Raw genomic sequence first — 24,026 nt, 5'->3', positions numbered from 1 at the left:
ACGCCAGTTGCCAAAACATTAAACTACACTAGAGACAAGGTCCAAGGTTTAACAACATTTATCCCCGATATACTTAAACTAAAGATAGCCATAAGGCTCAAAACAAAGTTACTTGCATCAACTAACATGTCCAAAAAATAGTAGGTTGGTAGGACTTACATTTTTTCTATTTTCTGTTTTGAAAACTGGAATTCTGTACCAAACATTCCTATATCTTGGTATATCACTTTTGTAGAAAATTCAAGCATACAAAGGATCACATTTTATCATGGTCTCTCAAGAAATGCATTTGTTTAGGATATAACGACAAACAATCCACAATCCAAGGGCAAACAAATGTGATGGGTCAGGAGAGGAAAATAGGGTCGGTCGGGTAAATGGAAACAATTTTTTTTATTTTTACGCCTAACTTGCATTCAGTTAAATATATATTAAACAACATTAACTATAATTATGTTTTTTATATGGCTTTAAAATTGCAATTGAATACATTTGGCCTTGTGTAAACATTTTGCCACTTGACACGAACCAAACTATACATGTATATTGTTCATGCCTCTTCGATGAAAATATATGTGTTTTAATACGCTTGTTTATAATAGTCGCATCTGGTAAAATAATGCGCTTGCATTTTTAATTAAATATTTATATGAACAACTACAGAAACAAGCTCAGTAGCCGAACGTTTAAACATAAACCCCGTTTAATGGCACAGAGTACGATCACTCTATATTGACAATCCTCGCAAAATAGTTCGGTAACGGAGCAACTATTCTCTCTATATTTCTTGAACATTTATAAACTCTTAGTTTCAATTTCAAACTGCGCTTTAAAGCGATACTATACTAGGTATGAAAAAAGGACAAGGTTTTTCGAGTGAGATTTCAGGTTTATTAGAACACTATTTCATATATGAAATACTTGATATGTTCTACAATCAGAATATCAAGGTAAGATGTGTATAACACACTTTAACGTGGGAAATTGCGTAAAACAAATACGATTTTGGTCGTCACTTATATATACATTTGTATACATCTACGTATTGAAAATCAATGATTTAAAATACATAATCGATATTAAATTTGCTGACGATAAGCTGAAGTACTACGCACGCCACGAACGCGTTTACTAGTTTAATCTTATCTAAAAACAATCAATGATTATTATACTGCTCTGCCTTATACCTTGATGTGTTAAATTTCATCCTATAATTATCATTGCTAAAACAGGGGTTGATCAAGGTAGTTTACCTACACGTCCTAGACATATGCTCTGGCTATAAATGCATTTAGTTCCATAACGACACGACGTTCGAATACAAAAAGTACCAGCACGCGATGAGCTATGTAACAGCAAAGCACGCGCATTCAGATCACTTGTTGCATTGGAAATGAATAAACAAATGAGACACCATGTTTTGTAGTTCACGGCATTTATAATTATCACATATACATATAATTGACATCATGTCATATGTAGGCTTCATACTAAGTATCGTTCAGATAAGGTATAACTATATTCACCTAAACCAGAAAGCTATTAATTGAATGGTGTCCTTCACAACCTGATTAAACAGTTTCTTCGTTGTATTTTTTCTTCGTATAATTGACACTTGTGGCATTCGTTTTTGTGGTTTATAAATTGAAATAATGACATGCAAATTCCTTATTTCTTTTTTGTTTGGATTTGCTGTGTTTCGTCTTGTTGGGTATATACTGTCATTTCCTGCAATGTGCATGCAACACAGCAGACAGCGGTATTACACTTTGAAATCCGCTTTCTATTATGGTTAGCATGTTTAATTCAATATTTACCATATACATTTATAATGCTAATTGTCGAAATATAATGGCATAGTGACATCGACAATCAGATCCCGCTACTGCATTGTAGAGTTATGGCCTCTGGCATGCCTAAATGTGACCAAATTTCCTTTATGGGCTCTTCTCCTACTTGCTAATATCATTAATATCCACTCTTGATCAAAAGTTTGTGGGAAAACCATCTGATCCAAATTTGATTAACATCCAGATATCACACTATTCGCAATAGAGTTATAATCCTTACATTGTAAAACATTGCTTCATTTACCTTTTCCTCTCCCTATCGTGTTCATATATTTACGAAACATAGTGAGAATGCTAATCTGCATAATATACCAGAAACATGTCAGACCGTTTACCCTACTCATTTTGAAATAATGGCCTTTGAAATATAACAATAGGACTTAACTAACCTAGGCCGCTCCCTTTCTTGCGCAAGTGTGATTCAATCTTTACCAAACTTGTTAACAGTGTGCTTTGAGCAAACTAACTCCACAATATTTGATATACAGGTAGATTCTACTGTTCCAACAGGAGTGAAAGTTTGACAAAATACATTTCTGTCCACTCGCTAACTTGAGCGTGTATTGTCCCACCTTCGTGACAAAATTTACGCTGTATGGTACCGTATTCTATATCCTATTTGTATAAACAAACTATATCGCTCACGATTGATTGCCTATCATATTGTAACTTTTTTGTAGAGTTACATAACTCCACACTATATTATTAAACTCATCAAGTTGAATAGTTCAGTATAACGTTGCAGTCAAATCAGTCAATAATTATATAGTTTCTATAACTATCGTCTAACAATGGTCAGAAGTAAAAGACTATTAGGTTTAGTACTTCTTTTGCAAATCATGAAAACATGCTAATAATAATTATAAAAGGGCTACAACATTACCATATAGAGAAATTCCAAAGCAGGCCGAAAAAATAAGGCAAGGTCAAGATTGTATTTCTCAATATATTTAAAATTACTGTATGCCTGTTCTTTCGATAAATTGCGACGTGAAAAAATTGTAAACATTTTTTTTTCGATATGTATTGTGGAAAATACAATAGTTAAATAAAAGCAGGAAATATATAAGATTATGCAGAATGCATTATATTTTTAATTTTGAGTCACGGTCTACACAAATAGTTTAACAGTAATATTGTTTAAGCATAAACTCGCAATTAAAATTAGTGATTTAGAACATCTGTTTTTTCGTGAAATTGTATAACAAATAATTACCGAGTACATTCTGCTTTAACGGCACATAATATTATTGATTTTATCATAAGCTTTGTATAGATTCTCCATTTGCAATGGTCCATCAGTTTATGTTTTTAGGTTCAGAATATACAACATTTCCCGTTGCAATATGTAGATATAAGCAACAGTAACATCAAGTGCAAAGCATTTTGCTGGAATATGTATTTGATATTAAAAATATCGCTGATAAATTAATAAAAGTATCTTTTTCAAAAAGTAAGTTCCGAAAGCAAGACAATATAATGTTCGAAAAAAACATAATTTTCAATTATTCCAAGATACAGCTGTTTTCTATATGTGAAACATTTAATTGTAGCGACGTGTTTGGTGTGTAAGGTGTTTGGTGTGCTTTTTATTGTCGGTTTTAAAAGTTTTTAATTAAATGCATTTGTATGTGTGATTAAAATAATAATTTCATAAAGATATATCAAATTTAGCAAGTATCATTAACACACATTTAGGTGTTGGGTTTGAAATAAGTAATGCTCTATTTTAACACACAAAGCAGTATAAGTTATTTTCTATAGTCTAAAAATGATCAGAAGTAAAAGACTATGAGGTTTAGTACTTCTTTTGCAAATCATGATAACACACTAACAATAATTATATAAGCGCCACAACATTTTTAGCAACACCGGTCTGTTCAGCAGTAAAACCTTATTTGACCAATGACTAAGGGTGTAAATTGTGTAATCTTTCACAAGTTTGGCACTGTAATAATTAAATTAAATAACCGTCAATGTCAGCTTAAGTATATTTTTAAATCAGTCAGAAACCTTCCTCACACATTTATCAACTTCTTGGTTAGATAATAATTGCTATGTAATAGTTAAGAAGAGAAAATGCTTAGCAAACGCGAACAATCCTCTTTAACGTGGAGGAAAGGACATTTCTCGACATTAATTAAAACAAGAGTTTTAGTTTCCGCTGTGCATGTGTGTTTAAATTGTACAAATATTAATTTGAATTTCTTGCAAAATTATATTAAAGATCAATTAAGATGTTTTGGATGCCGTTAACTACCAACCCGATGGGTAGGCCATCGTCGACAACGACACTAAGACTATAACTATGCCTTGTCGCTTTTCTTCGAAAAACAGATATAACACATAATGGTATAGTTTCGGTCAGTACATGCACATAACCACCAAATAAATGACCCACAGGTTTAAACATACTAAACATGGACATGATAATGTTTTTTTCCGTTCTTTGTGTTACCTGTTATTACAGTTTCACATATGCCCCCCAAATACTCCTCATTACTTTTTTAATATATTTCAATGTAAATATGACATAATGGTAATTACGTCATTTGACACATATTGTGATAGGTTTTCATAATATTACTATGATTCAGTAAACTTTATTTTAACAAGTAAAGAATAGTATTGCCATCTGTTAACAATCTGATCAATTGTCCCTTTCAAACCCAAATTTGGATTGCACACTCCTGTCAGTAGGCGACGTGCAAATTGAAGTACATGTCGACTTAGTCTTGTCGGTGATACTCAGACTTGTAACAATCGTATAGTCGGCACTCTCAGTATCACGCGAATCATTTCTGCGTCTGAACTGTGAGTGCATTTCGTTTTCATAAAATGAAGAACTCCTTCTCTTTCTTAGAAGTCTATTGTAAACTCGGATATAGCCAAGTTTCACTTCGGACCTTCTCAAGGCGTAGATAACAGGGTCGCAGAGTGTGTTCAATATGACTAACAGGAACAGAATGGCGTTAACTAAGAGCAATTTGTCGATAGCAGCTGTAGTCATTTTGGAAAAATCGGGTCGTAATATGTACAGTACGGTGTGGTATAATCCTATTGGGCACCAACAAAGTGCAAATGTTCCAATTATTAGGAATGTTGTGACAATTGCTTTCATTGAATGGGAACTTTGTAGCCGATTATGGCGGTCATCACGAACGAGTTTCCTCACTTGATAGCAGATCCGTGTGTAGATTATCAAAAGTCCGACCAATACGACAAAAATGAATATGACAATGACAAATTCGTAGTTAAATGTTGTTCTATTCACAGTATTAACATGATCACAAAATGTTGTTTCTTCTTTCCGAAAGCTAGGTAAACTTACAAATAAATCCAACACTCCGCAGAAAATACTTATCGCCCACAAAGTTGCAATGATGAATCTCACTTTCCGCTTGGAGAAGAAGCGATCGTAATACAAGGCCTGCATGATGGCGACGTAATGGTCTACAGCCATCAACACAAGGTTGAACAATGTTGACGTCAGCGCAATATTGAGGAACATCCGTCTCAGAACAGGCGTGCAAGGGTGAAATTGATTGTTAAACATGAATATATCATGAAGAACACAGGAGAGTATCACCATGATATCAGACACTCCCAAGTTGATTATTAGAGTGTTATACGGTGACCATCGCTCGCGAGGAACGTTTAAAGTAGCTAATATTGAGAAAACATTTGCTAAAAATCCGAAAACTATCAATATTAGCTTCATGATCTCCGTGGGCTCTCGATAGCCTTGATAGGTACCGCTGTTGCTAAACGTCTTGTTATCAAAATTTTCTGTATCATTATTCACAACTGTCAAAGTCACCAAAGGGATTATGGACGTTGTTATATTGTACATATTTCTTTTTTTTCTTAGTGCATAGTTGTTATGCTTTGCTGGTAAAATGTTCCCTATGTAAAATTGTTTATTTATCCGGTTTACCTTCTAATGGCCTGTTACCTTCGCGTAGTTCAACCCACTCCATTGTCATTTATGAAGCCACTCTTATTAACCTTTCCTGTAGTTGTTTACGACTTATTTAATTTTATTCTGTTCGTTCAAACTACTACTTGTTTGTTCATCCTTATTATGTTACTTTCTTATTTACATTCAGTTCTCATATTATACTAATTTTTCTTCACTATCACTTTATCCTCCTTATTAACACTGTCACTTTATATTCCTTACTTCTATTATAGTTTAATGTTCTTAATCCCACGTCACTTGATTTTTCTTCATCGATTAAATATTTGTTTCTTCAAGATTCTATTAAACATCCATTGCATTTCGAGTCCTTTATCTTGTAAATACTCTGATTGCTGCCGTTATATTTCCTATAATCCTTCGTGCTCTCTCCTGGAAATAAACAAATGTATTTGTCTTGTATTGGTTCTTCTAAAATGAATATTTGATATCCATGCGGCTGCAAAATATAATTCATAAATCGGAAAATCAACGTTTAATCCTGAGATCGTCTGTTGAGTATATATACAACGACAATATGATGAGAAAGGTTAGGGTAATAGAAGAAAGTATTTAAAAGGCAGTAACTGAGTTTTGCGTTCACGACATAAAAGTGCAACAAATAATTTGCGTTGGTCTGATTTTACGCATAGAACCATGGATTTAATTTATAATCGTATGTGTTGGGTATAACAAAAACACTTTTACGTAGGTAACGTAACGTACAGTCGCCATGACGATGTAACGTCTGACCTGTAATTGTCAAAATGTTGGCTGTCAGTTTGAGACCTGCGTGGTAAATGCTTGGTTTGATACTGCTGATTTGCTCTTATATTTTGTCTATGGTTTTTATTCGACTGAGACAAAAACGTATCCAATATGAAGAGAAATTATACAGAAATGTTTTGAATCCATATTTCCAAAGACAGTTAGTGTGTTTGATACATTTGACTTTAGACCATGTTGTAGATATTGTTATTGAATATTCCGAAAGGTCAACTTTATTCAAATGAAACAAAGGGTTTTTGTTGTGTAATTGATTTCATACTAATCCTACGTGCTAGTGTAGATAATAATTATGCAAACATATCAAATTAAAACACTAGAAAAATAACCATCAGCTTCATAGATTTGAACGTGACCCACTTTACTACAATTTGCTATTGCAGATTTTACTTAGAAGTTATAGTTAGATGACACGAAGTAAATTCTTAATGAATCAGAATTGACAGAGTGAGCGTAGCGAAGGAGCCCTTCTTATTCTTTAAGAAATTACTTCAGGTCATACCACTGACTTACAATACTCATTGCCTGATAACGCAAATTTTGACACAATAAGTGTGCATCGGATGATTGCTGTAGGCAGTTTTTTAAACACCCGCGAAAGGTGAAATTCTTAATAATTAAGTCTAGTACTTAATGATTGCCTTCAAAAAATTTTTATTGTCTTAAAATGTAGGTTGCTTTCGAAATTAAATAGTATTATTTCCAGTAAGTAATTCATGATCGATAATCATAAACAATCACGTATTTTACCAATATTTGTATGCTACATTTTGGTACTTAAAAAGGTCACAGTTCACTGGTCAATATCGATCATTATCGGACTACACTGACCAATATTTTTTTGTTCTGTTTAAACAAATATAAAAAACGTTTTAATCATTTCCATATATCTACATCACTAACAGCTATTTCTCGGTCACATGCTTATATAATTCCGCGGACAGTTCCAAGGTGGCTACATTTATTGAAAGTATAGGGAATCGTTTCCGGTATAAAGATTGTCAGACATTCTAATAAAGTAATGTGATAGAACAAGTAACAAAATTCTTGCCAAGATGATACAACACCTCAACAACAGTTAGAAAGATCTCTGTTGTTATCAATCATATCAAATTAAGCTGTCACAGCACATACTTTTGTGCCAAAAAGCGTTAGTAATGCTATTTAAAATATATCAGTATATGTTTGTTGTTTATTCTTAAAAGTCAGTAAAAAATGAACAAATTAAAAAGAAGTGTTGCGAACATGAACTTCATGTAGTATGATAATTTGTGTTTGTTAAGTTGTGTTTTACCTGTTGTATTATGTGCCTATTGCATTGTTGCATGTTTTATTGTGTGTTCCTTAATGATTGTTAAATTGTGTGTTTCTTGTTAATTGAGTAATTGTGTGGTACTTGTTGTGTGTTGTATCGTGTGTTTGTTGTTGTATTGTGTGTTCATTTTTTTGTTCAATTCTGTCCGTCTTGTATTGTGTGTTTCTTTTCGCTTGTTGCATTGTGTGTATTCTTGTTGTTTGATGTATTGTGTATTCTTGTATCATTTATTGTTAGTGTTGTATTGTGTACATTTTTTGTGATAATCTTCAGATTTACAACATTGTTTTTCGGGTCATTAAAAACGAACGTAACCGGTATGTCCCTGTTATTGCAATTTGATTATTATCATATTTCCTTGCCAAGCTGTATAAACTCGTTAATGTTATTGTTTAGAAGTAAAACAACATTATAATAAAATTGAAAAAGAGTGTGTATTAGACAAAACTTGTATATGACTTGTTATTTAAACTGAAAAAAAAATCAATTAAATACCAGTCTAAGAGCAATAAAAATAATAAGCTAAATGTTAATAACCTAACTAGCAGTTTATGATATTGGGTTATAGATATAGTACATCAGTTACAAAATACACAATTCAGAAAGAAACATATCAACATATTTTATACGGTTATTTTGAATATTATTATTATTATCATTATTATTATTATTATTATTTTAATTATTATAATTATTATTATTATTATTATTATTATTATTATTATTATTATTATTATTATTATTATTATTATTATTGTAATCATTGAGATTGTTTTTGCTTTGGCCCGCTTATTACAAATAAGAAAAAGCAGACATAAGTCTAAACAAACGAATATAGAATCGATGCACACTTTACCGATAAATAAACTCTGTATCAATTGAAAGGTCCAGCAGGTTGGACCATTTTATAATTATACAATGAAAATTTCAGGGACTAAGTCATACCGGTGCCTTAAGTTGTATTATGGTCGTTGATACATCTAAACATAGTCATGTGCTCAGTTGTTATAGCAATGGGAGTTAATGATTAAGATCGGAATACACTTTATCTTGAAGTGTAATTATACAACTGTAGGTGAGTAGGTGAACGTCCGGTTAGCGCAGTGGTTAGCGCGACCGCTTCTAACCTCTAGGCGATGACCGAACCAATTGTCTTAAAACTATCAATAGTATGGAAAAACGTATTTTCGATATAAACTGTCTGCATGGTAATCTAAATGGCAAAATATATCTGATGAACTAAATTTTAAGTTGCAAATCAAAAATACATATAAACAACCAAACACCTTTATCTTAAATATGTAAAACACACAATTATTCCGCCCTGTGACATCAAAATAACTTTTAGCTTCTAAGCTTTCTTCTCATTTCTGTCTATTTTTTTGTCTTGTGCATATATAACGCGATTATTATTCATATAGTGTTACTCATTCAAATTATTTGTTTATACTAAAGTTGTGTAGAAATTTTAATATCGGAATAAATATTGAACAAACCAATAAAACCTTTAAAAAATATCATCGATGTTTCATTGGTTATAATCCTATTGCACATATTTGATTTTTTGTTGTTCATTTTGTCACAGAGATCACTTTACGTCATTTATCGTCTAAGAAATTTACTTTAACAGCCAGTGTGGTGTGCATCAATTTACTTCCAATTTGTGCAGACGCCTGACTTGAAAAACAAAATGAACAAAAAGTAGTAAGTTTGGTGGCAATGGATTTTAAATGTGCATATTTAACAATGTATATACATTTCAAATATTAACGAAACATGTACCAGTTTCTTTCCCTATACAAGTGATGGGTCATACAAAAAGGTCATAGCATAAAACATGGTTTAAATACTGTGCCTAGTTAAATGTTTTCTCCTAGATTTAATCGTAGGGTCTACATTTAAAATTAAAGCGAACGAGATATTTTTTTGAAATGTTGTCATTTTATTTAACCCGAAAACGAGCGAAAAGCGAAAACTTATATATTTAAAATAAAGAAGAATGATTGTTCGGCATAATTGCCCTTGAATCCATTTTTAACACAATTTCAACTAAATTTCTAATTGACAATTGAATAATTTTCGTTTATTGGTTTAGTTTGAGTAAGCATAGAAGTGATAAAAACAAAACAAAAATATGATTGAAGCGTTTTTTAAGTATGATGATGATTCATATTAAATAAAAAAACACCTGGTTAGAAAAAATGTTTGGAAAAACTGTATTTATGCGTTTATTATGATTAATTTTGGATATTTAAAAAAAAAAGGTAGCATTGGCTGCAATAAAACATTTAGCAGTCTATATTCATAACAATGTGTTGATTTTACCAATAGCAATTGAAACATACATATATTGTGGTTTGTCCAAACCAGTGATTCTTCTGTTACTGATCGCCATCTGTGACCATATATTTGTTTTCAGAAATATAGTTTTTGTCATTATTTGCGTATCATTTCAATCAGAAAATAGCCTTTTGAGCAAAAATACTCTAAATTTAGTGTAACAGCTTGGACAAGCGGCAAATTTTATTTTTGTCATCATAACAAATATTTAGCAGTCACCTTGTTGGCATTTTGTATGAGAGAAAAACCGTTGCCTTTTGAAAATATCTTCGAAGGAAAAGTTTTCATTACAGTCAGAAAACAACCTTTGCCCTCAAATCATAAAAACGTATTTACACGAAGCCGCAATTTTGTTTGAAATGATTAAAACCAATGGTAAACAGGTAGATATATAAAACATCTTACTTCCCTTTACAAAGCAGTACTATTAAACTGAGAAGGAAATTAATTTTCAGTCGTATTTTAGCTTTTGAAAATATAATTGCTACCAACAAAATCTAGTTCGCACAAAAAACAACATATATTAACAAAGTTTATGAAAAGGTGCGGTAAATCCGTGAATTGAAACAAAAGTTTGATGTGGCTTAAAGAAATGTTTTTCATTTGCAATACAGCATGAAACAAATCTTTGCATAAATAAAGATAAAGATCTAGATTGCTTACAAACAAACGACACATGTTTAATGGATTTAATTCATATTTATATTAAGGAATAAAGTGTTTGATGTTCAGGGCTGCACCGGTAAGAAGATAACTCATTTCTGTTGTAAGGGGAAGAGGAATTAACTAGCATTTAATGATGCACATTTTCAGGGTTAAGTGCACATGTACATTTTCTGACCATTTTTCTTTGCCAGTGCCATTACCATACAGGGTGATGAATTTTGCTGATTGTTTATGTCGGTTGTTCGCGGACTATTGATAAGATACTGAAGCATTTTTTGTGCTTTTCCTCCGACATTTCAAAATAGAAAAAAGTCCGTCTGTCAGGTGACCAACTGACTGTAGATAAACATCACGTGGTCTACTAGCCTAATAAACTAAAATTTACCTTGTTTTTGGACCGATTTTTTTTGTGCAAGTGGCAGGATAAAAGCATACCAAATGATACATTGAGAAAGTTTATCTACACTCGATTGTACTTATAAATCAATCGAGTTAGGATGTTTTTACAACATTAATAAACGTCCACAAAACACAGGCAATGAAGGATTTTCAATAGAAATTTCTTTGTAAATAATTGAAACGGTATAGAATGAGATGGTTAATAAAACTTGAGAACATATTTGTGTATACAAAACAGCTCCATTTTCCTAATCACTGATGTCGATGTTGATATCCGAATGTTTTTGATTTTCGTATAATGAGCTTAATGTAAAATTTTAATAAGTTGACGTAAAACATAATTTACATCGTACGTATATTTAAATGATACATACCACGACCAAATATATCCAACACAATCAGCTATCGTCTACTTTATAAACATAACACCCACCTTCTAAAATCCTGGCGCGATAACTGCTCGTTTGAGATTGATCAGCTTGCTCAACTGGTATTTTATAAACAGAGGTTTGGAAATCGGAACTGAGGTGTTCATGAATAATCGGAACAATTAGTATTTGTGAGTGGCACTTGAATAATGTTTATTTTTTTGCACATTTCTATTGCTGGCTCGTAGATATCGCGCTTTTCGGCATGGCAACAAATGAAACAGCGGTTACATATACATATCTTAAATAATTTTTAACTGATTAAATTAATATAAATAGACAAGTGGTAAACAAAATCATTATTATAATAAAACAGAACGATGATTAATAGCTTAGAGTTTCTGTTTTAAACTTCAATGCAAGCCTTTAGACCTGTTAAAAGAAATGTCCATGTATTTAACTTAGTTGTTTATTTTGCTAAGTTGAGTCTGATAGTATATTTTTAGTGTCGTATTTTATTAATTGTTTTAGAGCGCACTTCCTCTCGCTGACGGAGCTCAAAACGTAGTCTAGGTCTTGGGGTTGGTAGTAGGGTCTGTGTGACCGTTCAAGCGTGAAATAATAATCGTTTTTCCAATTAACCCCTTAAAACGTCAGCACGGATTGGGATATATGAACCTTAACCTAGATTCAGGGAATCTAATCGTTACTTTTGACAACAGTATATTTTCAAAGTTAATGTTAATCAACGTCCAAAATATATTTGCATGGTTGCATTCACGTGGCTGTCCGTCATAATTCGTAAACCAATATTATATAATGGTTCATTAATAATATTAAAACAATAATAGTAGCAAAAATATTGAAACTTAACATTAAATTAACAAGTTTGAAAATGTTAAACAACTATTTAACTTATTTAAACGAATAGACTGCTTTTATTAGCAACATTCATTATAGCTATTGATAACGGTAACGATAAATCTATCTTGGCCTTAGTCGATACTATGATTATTCTTAATTACCTCAGCATAAGACTGTGTTATAAACATATTCAATGACATTTAACAAACGATTTGTGACCCGTGTACCTCGTAATTTCGCAAGTGTTTCTGACACATATTACATTGTTATTTTGTATATTAAATGTAAATATTTCCTATTTCAATTCACAATTGTATATATAAAAATGGTAGAAGGGAACGTATCATTACATTTCTGTTCTACAAACAAGATTTTCCGATATTTTCATGCCTATCGGCCTTAAACGAAAAACCCTCTGAAGAAACGTTCGACTAAATACAGGTACTTTCTTAAGAACAGTAGCAAATTCATTCCACTAATTCTACCAATTAGTAATGTAATCAAAGTATGAAATCAAACATACAATATGTCATTCAATATATATTGTGAACCACATTTTGAAAAGTTCAAACAACTGATGGAAGCCTTTTATCTACAGCTTTTATAACATAAATTACACAGTGAAACAACATGTGCGAAACTATCGAAAAACAAAAAGTATGTGTTTACAGGGTATAAATTAGTAAAAACAATTTCGCACCCAGAAGCAAACCAAATCCAGATACATGCTACATGAGAGACAAGGGCCTGAACAGTGAAACAGTGAAACATTACTACATGCCATATATTAAATGACTACGTTTCCATTCCAATCCATTCTATATTTTAGATTTAAAATGTTTCATAAGTTATAAAAGTAAACAGACAGTATCTCTGCAATTGCGTTTTGAATTTAAAATACGAATTATAAATCGAATAAACATGTATTTTACATGATAAGTGATAATTGTTCAAACACTTTAGTCACATATTATTGTTATTGATAATATGTGAGATGCATAGGTGTTACCGCAAAGCTTTGAAGTATGTCTGAGTGTTTAAATTAGTTGATGTTTATCTTTCAAATTTAAATGCCTTCTTTTTCAGAGGAAGTATATCTTGAAGATTGAAAGGTCGCAGAATTTTGTGACATTTGTATGCAACATTAAAAATATTATGTTTTTTTGCACATTTTACAATTGTTACTTTAGTTAATGTTAACTTATAATTGTCAACCCCTAATTCTGATAATGAACTTTATAATGAACTGTAAAATAAATGATTTGACACCTTTTTTAATTATTGTCATGGAGCGAGCCATTTTATGCGTAAATGCATGTAAACTAGTCATATAAGACTACTGACAAAAAATTTGATTGCATGTTTATATATTTAAGTTCAAAAAATGATGTTTTATACATTTTTCCTGATCCGTTAGTAACGGTTTTAGTCATAAAACATTAATTTTGGAACGGAAATATGAAAATCTGCAATCAGATCTTTTGTTAGTTTTTCTTTTATCTCATCTTGGTTATCAGATATTTACGCAAAATTTGCTCATTCCAAATAAAAAATAGGAACAAGAAGTTGGATAAACGGTAAATCTGTCAGAGTGCAGCTTTTAGAAATATACAAAAGTTGTAATGCCTGCCTCTCGAGACAAAGTCATTCTACTTCATATAAGTCATATTAGGCTGTTTTTTTTACTCTGTTATCTTATCTCGTGTGCCCTCATGTTATCATATATGCATAACCTGAGTGTAATAAAAATGTCTGTATTGTATGTCGTATTGTATTGTTAATATATAACCCTGGCTGTTAAACGCCCTATAAAAAATATTTAAAATACTAGATATTCGAAAAAAAACACTAGACTTTGAAATGTGTTCTTAAATTATACGTTTCCACTGTTAGGGTCTCTTGGATTCAATGGTATGTGTTAAATTGACAACACATCTTCTTTCACGAGCGTGTTTTAAATGTGTATATGGTAGGATGCAGTGTTGATATAGTTAAATTATGTTATTCTTCCATTAATCTTTCTATTTTAGTGTGGGAGAATTGTATAACAGGTTATAGTTATTCCGTTATTTTATATACATAATCCGCGTTTGACCATTAACTTGTTGAGTTTGTTGTAATTTAAGTTTTTGTTTGTATGCATCAATATGTGGCTACAGTGTTGCCTCATAGAGTCCATTCATGATTGAGTATCACAATTAATTTTATTTCAAATGTTCACACATACAAATATATATAGTGTATAAATATAAATCAAGCCTTACAATTAACATTGCAAAATAATATCACTTGATAAAGTTAGAGTATTTTATATGCCATCGTGGCATGTTCAAGCAAATTGAGTTTTATTCTCTATTCTTTTAAAACACCAATTTCATTAGAAGTTTCACAATCGTTTAATTCAGATACTTACTGGCGCGGATAATGGTGATCGAGGTGGTGTTGATGATGTTAGTTAGTATGCATGTTTTATGGGTTTTATTGGTTATGTTATTCACGTCTATAAGTATTGGCTTCATTGATTGTCATGTTTATTAAAAAATATATACATCACAACAGTGTAACAAGATGTGTAATGTACAAAATATTTCTTGCACTATTATAAGAAAGAAACGTTCAAAATACATTAAAATATCTCGAATATTACACATCAAAACGATAGACGGCTTTATCTGCTGAATGGTGATTTTGCTTTGTGGAAACCTTTGACATGCATTAAGATGGTGATATTATCTAATGCTTTGTAAGCAAATGCTGAATTGTGAATTATAAATGTGTTGCTCGACAGACATGGTATCGAATATCCTATTGTACGAGCTTTCTTAAAAGGGAGCATTTAGGTTAATTATAAATATGGCGGCCTCTTGTTTATGAGAATTATGAGGCGTAGGTTATGGTAAAGTAATCAATCACACGATTAAATACAACAAACTCAAAACTAAAATACATAATACGATAGAAGGACAGGCCAAGACAAAAGTGCAATCCCTAATGAAGTATTTTCAATTAAGTATAGTGGGGTCATTTTATCAACGAGATTTCTTTAAAATATCATATGATCAAAATTTTTGGTGAGATATTATTTCGCGTTACAAACCCAAAATCCAATATTCTTATCTTAAACATTCCATGTGAGCTTTTGGTTTCGAAAAACTCAGAAATTGTTTTCGAAAAAGCGATCGTACAATACGTTCGTTCATAATATGGATCCATTGACTATTTTAGGATGGTATGGCAGGTAAGAACTATTACATAGAAGGTTATATGATTTTGCTATTTGACTTTGTAATGCCAGTAAACAAGTGCATACCTATATATTAAGGACGTTTAAGCTTTAGTTTATATTTTATTATTAAAACTAGTTTCAGGTGTATGATACTATATTTTTTGTGTGTCAAAATATAATATTACGCACCACTGAGGGTCCCATGACATTATAAGGATTCGCTTGTCAACCTTAACGGTGTATAAAGATAGATTCATAAGAAAATTTTCTGGTAGGTAAAAGGTTATATCAACATGTGTACGCGATTTTGCTGGTTCAATGTTACACGCTTGTGCGAACATGTTCGTTCATTCAACCCTTTAAGACAATAACAAAACTTTATTGCTTGTAATATCAAGTTCGAATAATGTCCACAATTGCATATTAAAAGTATATTCATCTCTAATGAATATTGTCACCTTTGCGTGGGGGCTGCCAAAATAGTTAACATTGTACGTATCCGGTTCTTTGCATCAGCACAAGGCTACGTTATTGATTTCCATTTGTTAATACTCTTCAAAACCAGTTTTGCTCACCATTCAAATGTTCTGATATGCAACTAACAACTATTAAGTGTTTATTTGTAGTCTGTGTTTTCCTATATTCACATGTAATGATATTTTATCTCATATTCCAGAATGTATTCATTGAATATGAACCATATTACAGCAGGAAATGAACAAGGACATTTTATACTGTGTTCTTATTAGCAATTATTCGATTTATATCAGACACTTATGGCAATTTGGAAAACCCATATTTGAAATGATTTACTTTCCATTAATTCAAATTAAGCAAAGAGCCAATAAATACTTTTCCGATATTTAGTCTTAAATTAAAATATAAGATGTGGCCTTGTTAAATCACATCATATAAACTCAACAAGTGTTGCACAATGTTGCAAGACAATAAACTGAGATAACATACATATCAAAATACTTTAAAACGGACCATACAATACAGTAGCTCACTATGGGGGACTGACGTGCGTGTAGGGTTGTAGACAAGTTAACGAGTACACAATCATGACATACAAATCTATTTTGCGATACAAGAAGGCGTAACACGTGCATTTAGACAAAGCGTCTTTGTATTAAAGCATACCGTATTATGTTATTTATCCAATCATAATTATGATAAGCCAGGACTTTACGTTAGGGGGTGGGCCCATTTGGCCGCTACGTGGGGCATGCGCCTCAGTCCCTTAGAACTCCGAAAAATGGCTCTAAAGATTCAGACATATTGACATGAAAACACCTTATTTTGTGCTTGTGGGCAAAACATTTCCCTGGATACTCAAAAGATTATACTGGCAAACGGAGTACCTAAACCGGCAAATAACGATCGTTTTCTTCAATAGTAAAATACTATTGAAATGGTTGCCAAATTAATATGCTCTATATATATAAGCTTATGTAAACATTAATCTACCTTACTATTCTAACATATATTTCTGATATTCCAACTATTCTGTGAAACACTGCTTAATAATACGTGTGTAGAATCGCAGATATAAAGATATGCTTTAAGGTAGCCAATACTGATAGTATTTGCGAAACATTAAATAGCATTAATTTTAGCTTTATACGCTCTGTTGTGGCCCTATAACCTTGATATTCACCACAGTGGCGGTAAGGAGTTGTGAGACCATAGTGTTCGGTTACATAGTATATACCTGTCACATTTAACAATTGCAGAACAGAAGTTGATGAATTGTACCTTTCATTGAAATGCTCAATTGCTTGTGTGTTCAACATGTTCATCGGTTATTACTTTTTACTTCTAAGGCCACTTTATTGTTAATATATCTACTCACTTGGTCGTATTTGAAGCTACCTTTTTATAGTCATATCTCAACCTTTCATAATAAAAATACCAATTAAGTCGCTGTATACGATGCTATTTCTCTTCAACCTTCGGTTCAAACTGTCATTTATCTACTTTTCTCTGCTGTGTAACTTTATCCGTCAAAATATGTTCTCATCCCGTTTTGTTGTTTTTATTGCCATTTTATTCGTTATATCTTTATTTGTATTTTTATTATTCTTATTCTTACTGTCACTCTTTCCTCCTCATTGTCTTTGTGAATTAATCATTCTAATTTATATTGCTGTCTCATTCCGTTTCATCACTTGTTCTTTATGACAGGTATATGTTTTTGTTCATTACTATTATACGGACATTTCATAACTTTCCTAATCCTGCAATCCGCTAACACTCAGGGCTGCAGACCGTGTATTTTCTCTCAGTTGTTTGTGTGCTAACAAAGAACTGTCCTGAAAAAAAATCAAAATGCTTGTCGGATTTCCCAATTATTGTTCGTTCAAATAATAACATTTGACATCCATGAGGCTACATGATATGATTTATGAGTCTGGTTTTTACCTTTTGTATTCTGAGAGTGTCTGTTGTAAATATTTACAAGTATACTTGAGACAATACGATTAGCTGAGGGTGTTAGTAATAGAAGAGAATATCAAATAGGCAGATTTTTGCGTTCACATAATAATGTGCGTTACATTTTGGAATATTCACAAAGGAGTAGAGAAACAAACGTTTAAGACTTTTGACAATGTTTAAAACAGCTGCATTAACGAGCATCTGTTTATTATAAAAATGCCCCCTAAAAGCCAGATTTAACTTAGTGTATGTTAAATGTTTTAAAAGAGGCGTTCAAAAAGCACATTTTTTGGCATATGTATATAATAATGCTTATTAATGTTTTATTAAGCGGGATTTTAACACAACTCTAAAATCATGATACTTGACAGATAATCTGCACTTTATATCCAACATTTAATTTTGATGCACTTACCATTTATAGAATATAAAATTTTCAACCACTATGTGTCAATTTAGATTGAACACCACAAACGACCTCAACTGATGTATGATTTCGACGTTACAAGAAAAACCACTATGGTTTCATTGAAAGTTACAAACTTAAATGTAGAAATAAATGGTATAAATAATTATCTATTCGTTCCTTTTTCCAAAATCTTCACGTTATGCATGCCACTGAAAATACACTGTGTAAGGCATGCAACTGACAATATACTGTGTTCAACGACTTAATGCCTATATTTTCCTTTTCAACTAAAAAAATAACTTGCCTAAACAAGAACACAATTGCCTATGAGTTTCATTGAAGGAGATAATTCCTATATATTAAAGCGATTTTTAGACAGATACATAATGTTTAAAATAGAAAAAAAGGAATTGTTATAAGACAATGCCAGATTGGATTTCATAAGATTGTCATGAACGTTATCAGTTACTTACTTTCAACCAATTTATCAATCATATATCCATTAAGAATTGCCATCATGTGTCAATGTCCTTCCGACATTTCATTATATTAGACCATATTGTTTTTAAAATTATACGCAACGAGCTCAAAGCGCGAGTTATGATTACCATCAAGCTTACATGATAATTAGTAGTGTGCGTATATTGACATATTGTTGTTTTTTATATGTTCGCTAGTTATTGCACAATGGCTTCTGATAATTATGAGAAATAATACAAACCTAACACAAACCAAGATATGTTTCTATATGTTAAATGTGTTCTTTATACTTACATGTATGTATTTCATATCAGGTTGTCATCTGTCTCCACCTAGATAATATCCGGACTTATACCGCTATGGTTTGTCTTGAATCATAACACACTAACACAGTAAACATATTTAGGTTTAAAATCAAGAGGTTTTTTACCCTGGCGAGGTAAAAGAAGAAGCGTATGTTCTCAATAACAAGCTCATCAATCAACAACTTGGCGTTGTTCTAGTTCTGATTTGTTTCTTAATACAATGACCTTATTGAGAAAACTATTTATTTTCTTTTTTAGAGATATTAAAACAAGATACTATATCAGAATTGAAATGAAGATAATTTCGTTGAATTATAACTAAAAGTATCATTACATACATGAATTGAATAATTTATGTATTTATATTCATTGCATGCAATGATATATCGTTGATATACAAGTGAAATACCCAACTAAAGGCGTAGGAAGCTATAAAAACATGGACATATGAAATTTACGAATGTATACATTATACACATCAATATATACCAGCATAAAACACATGATTAATACCAACATATGAAGAGCTACCGACTTAGAATTAAATAACAACACAACAAAGACCACCCGGGCTTAAAGACGACTTATATGTTTATCACATGACATGTAATCATTCCATGATAATATATAATACAACCAGGTTTCCCCTGCATGATATATGTAAAACAGAAATGATAAATTTATCAATTTCTGATGTTATTGGAAATACCAATTATTTCGTTACAATGCTCCTCCATTAAACGAAAAATATATTATCAGAGTATTCAAATGTTATATTTATTGAAATTACATTTTAACATTCGGATGAAAGCATGTTTTCAATTACGTCGTTCTCGGATATTTATATTTAATTAAATATTATCATCGCAAATAAACTCTTTGGTACACTCATGTACACGGTACATAATATACCACATCAAGATATTGTAACATGTTATCCGTTTAATTTAAAAGTGAACTATTAAATGCAACGAAGCATATCTAGTGATTATAAAACACTAAGTTGCTAATATACTCTGTTAGACATATACTGATAACATAAACCTAAACATTTTAGACATTAAGCGTATTCCTGCTTAGTATCATGGGTAATTGTACAGTGACAAAGGTAAATATTTTTACTTTTATAGTAATAATAACAATTGTAATTCTAAACAAATGCTAAACAGAAATTAATGGTTTCGTGTTATGCATATTGACGCCAAAAGGAGTATTAACACAATGACTGCCATTTTAATAATGAGTACATTGATGGTTTACAAATCATGCGACTAAAAGAAACTGAATCACGTTTCAACAAAATCATGATGTTATCGATATTTGTGTTTTTGTCTATTTATCTCAACCACTATCAAATATGATAACAAAGTAATCCCATATTTAATTATCACAATCAATAGCGTCAACACTACCGCCAAAAAGGCATTGATCGTTTGAATGAACAAAAATAATTAAACTAACATCCTACAATTAATATAAATCAAAGTATACCTGCTGTTCTAAAAGCACTTTAAGTATCCCAAATTTTCATAATCGAATTTCGTTTTAAATCAAATATATGTTCGAACGAAGTACCATGAAAGTGGATTGCGACTATTTTACCACTGGGATTTAAAAAAAAAGTTTGTCTTAATCCATGAATTATCTTCAAACTTATATCCGTCTTTTATCATATTAAGACTCCGATTTACAATAATACAATTAATGATACCTTATCAAAATGGAGATACCATCGCAGTTTGTCGTATTATTTTCAGAACAATCGACAATCGTGTGTGTAAAGGTTTGTCAAGTAACAGTCAACTAAAGTCAATGAACGGTTGATTTTGTTCTTTGTTCTACTTTTAAAATCATCTTGAAAACTTGAGTGTTTTTTACATTAACACAGAGGCTTTTAAAGCAGTAAAGATGTTTTGACTGAATTGCTAACACATTCGAAGGCTTGGTATTTGCTTTTTTTGTTTCAGTCAGGCGTCTGTAATAATTGATAACCGATGCACACCACATATCTTGTCAAGGTAAATATCCTAGAAGACAGTAAAAATAGCTTTCATGTAAAAATGCTTCCTAGAGTTTACAAAGTAAACATGCATTTCATTGTTACTAATATAGTAATTAAGTCTAGTTAGAAATGGATTTATTCGTTCATTTCGTAGTGATGAAATATTAACAACGATGCGATATATTTGCATTTAAACTGTTGCAGCAAAAACATGTTTATGCACGGATTTTCTCTACTTTATTATTATTTACTTTCAAATTTACATATTCAACTCCATGTTCATTTAGAAAAGGCTTATCTAGGCAACAAGATTTTAAAAGATTTAAGACAAACATTTGTTTAGGTTATTTTTCAAATTTTTATTTGGAAATTCCCCTAAAATAAGACCATAAAATGATGTTTAATGCATTTGCTATAGCACAATTTTTGCACTTTTAAAACATGTTAATGAGAAACTATTTTGAAAGTTGACTGCTTTGAAATGTTTTGTTAATTCAAGTTGTAGGACGTTTAATCTTGTAAAATAGTTAATACTATTAAATGTTTTACTTAGCTCATAGGAGTCTAATATATACCAAAATTATACTTGTTTAATTTATACAAAATTTATACAAAGTTTAGTTTTTACCAAGTTTATACTTGGTTAATTAATAACAATGTTATACGGGTTAAATTCATACCAAGTTTATTCAAAGTTTAATGTATGCCGAGTTTATACTACTTAATGCGTACCACGTTTATACTAGTTGGAGTTTAAAAATTGAGGATAACGTATATAATCCAGTGAAACTGTCTTGCACAACAATTCTTGTAATGGTGAACCAATTGAAGAGTTTTGTTACATAACTGAAATGAAAATCAACATTGACAAATCCACAAGTATTGTATTCATGCGTGGTGGACAACTTAGAGAAATGGTACTATAAAGGAAACCAAATTGACGTTGTTTCATATTATAATTATCTTGGAGCTTTTTTACCCCTACATTATCATTGACTAAAAAGCGAAAAGCTCTTAGACTGCAGGCCACAAAGACAGTTTCAAATATTTATGCGTTTCAAAAACGTTTCGGATACTTCCAATTAAACGACGCATTCAAACTGTTTGATTCGATATTTGCACCAAGTCTGCGTTATTCATCTTGATTATGGGGATAATGTCATATTGGAAATATATTCATACAAGCTTTTGTAAATATATAGCGTGTCTAAATCGAAATATTTGTAATTGTCTTGCATTAAGCGAGTTTGGAAGACTTTCTGTAAAAATGATATATATGTCGCGTTGTGTATTGGACAACATTGATAAACATGCCTAACAACAGCTTCCCTAAATAATGTTTTAATGGTTCGGGAGTTAGACGAGCATGGTTTCGCTTTGCATGGATAGCTGGCGGAGTTGGAAATAGCACAAACTTTATTGCACTATTTAAAAGCAAACTAAAAGACTGTGCATTGCAGAAGATGCAGGAATTTGTTGGATCTTCACCGAAAGCGCTGCACTACAGACATTAAACAAGTCTTTTAAACTCAGAAATGTATATTTCCTTGGATCTACCATTTATGTTGAAAAATACATTTTCTAATTTCCGCTGCTCTTGTCGTGTATTACAAATTAAAAAAGGCCGAAGTCTTAATCAAACGTCAGCGCACACAGGGCGGGACACAAATTCAACGACGTCATTTCAAACGTGGCGTTACATGCACATGCAATTTTTATTTCAATTTATAGCATTACATAAAAAAGCAAAATAGTTTGTTTCAGTGTAAGATAGTTCACCTTGTGAACACCAAAAGTGAATATGCTTTGCCACTCGTGAAATGTGAATTTCGGTGTTCACTCGGTGAAATATATAACGATCTTACACTGAAACAAAAACAATCCACTATGAACTTGATGATGTAAACCTGTAATAAATGCACTAATGAAAATACATATAAAACATCGTATTCATATCTAAATGGAACGTACCTTCATCAAATATATCCAACACAATCAACTGTTGTCTTTGTTATGAACATAACACACACGTTCTAAAATCGTTGATCTGCTTTCAACGCAAAGTGTTCCTGGCAAGGTGACTGCTCGAATAAAACTGAGCAAAGCTGCAGCTCAACTCGTATCACATGAACAGAGGCTTAGGAAACCCGGTGCGTTTGTATCTATGAATGATAGCAAACAATGGTAGTTTATACCGGTAATTGAATAGCATTTAATTTATAAGATTTTTGTTTTGTTTCTTTTATTGGCTCTTACTTTTGTCGCTGTTTTTTGGCATGATACATTGGAGATGGTTGGTCGAGAATTTGGTATCTCATAAAACTTATATCTGATTGTTAACTGATAGTATAACCGTTATTTGCATCATTTCAAACCATGATCAGCTTGATAATTTCTTAGTGTGTATCCTTTCCTTGATTCAACAACATTATATAAAAGACTTTTCGTCAAAGAGTAATTTTATTGTATTTAAATTTCCCTACCTATATCATTAATTTTATATAAAAGAACATCACCCAAAGGACAAGACAAATCCTATATTTCATTTACTGTTCAACATTTTGGTAACAAAGCGATATCAGAGTATCAAGAACTATATACGCTTTTATAAATTATACA

At 31.4% G+C, this 24,026-nt stretch overlaps 2 protein-coding genes across 2 annotated transcripts in view; both read right to left on the bottom strand.

Moving 5' to 3' along the window:
• LOC128206077 (melanocyte-stimulating hormone receptor-like) overlaps window positions 1-24,026 on the bottom strand; it is a 138,072-nt gene that overhangs the window by 33,407 nt on the left and 80,639 nt on the right. The window lies entirely within an intron of this gene.
• LOC128206076 (melanocyte-stimulating hormone receptor-like) lies at window positions 885-23,515 on the bottom strand. Its single transcript, XM_052908221.1, has 2 exons — window positions 23,379-23,515; window positions 885-6,201 (listed from the first exon to the last, which is right to left on the bottom strand). The coding sequence occupies exon 2, from the start codon at window positions 5,701-5,703 to the stop codon at window positions 4,501-4,503; it is 1,203 nt and encodes a 400-aa protein (XP_052764181.1). The 5' UTR covers window positions 5,704-6,201; window positions 23,379-23,515; the 3' UTR covers window positions 885-4,500.

This window comes from Mya arenaria, chromosome 10, assembly GCF_026914265.1.
Source record: "Mya arenaria isolate MELC-2E11 chromosome 10, ASM2691426v1".
Lineage (NCBI taxonomy): Eukaryota > Metazoa > Mollusca > Bivalvia > Myida > Myidae > Mya > Mya arenaria.
Note: the sequence above shows the minus strand (reverse complement) of the source record. Positions and strands in the feature narration are given on the sequence as shown.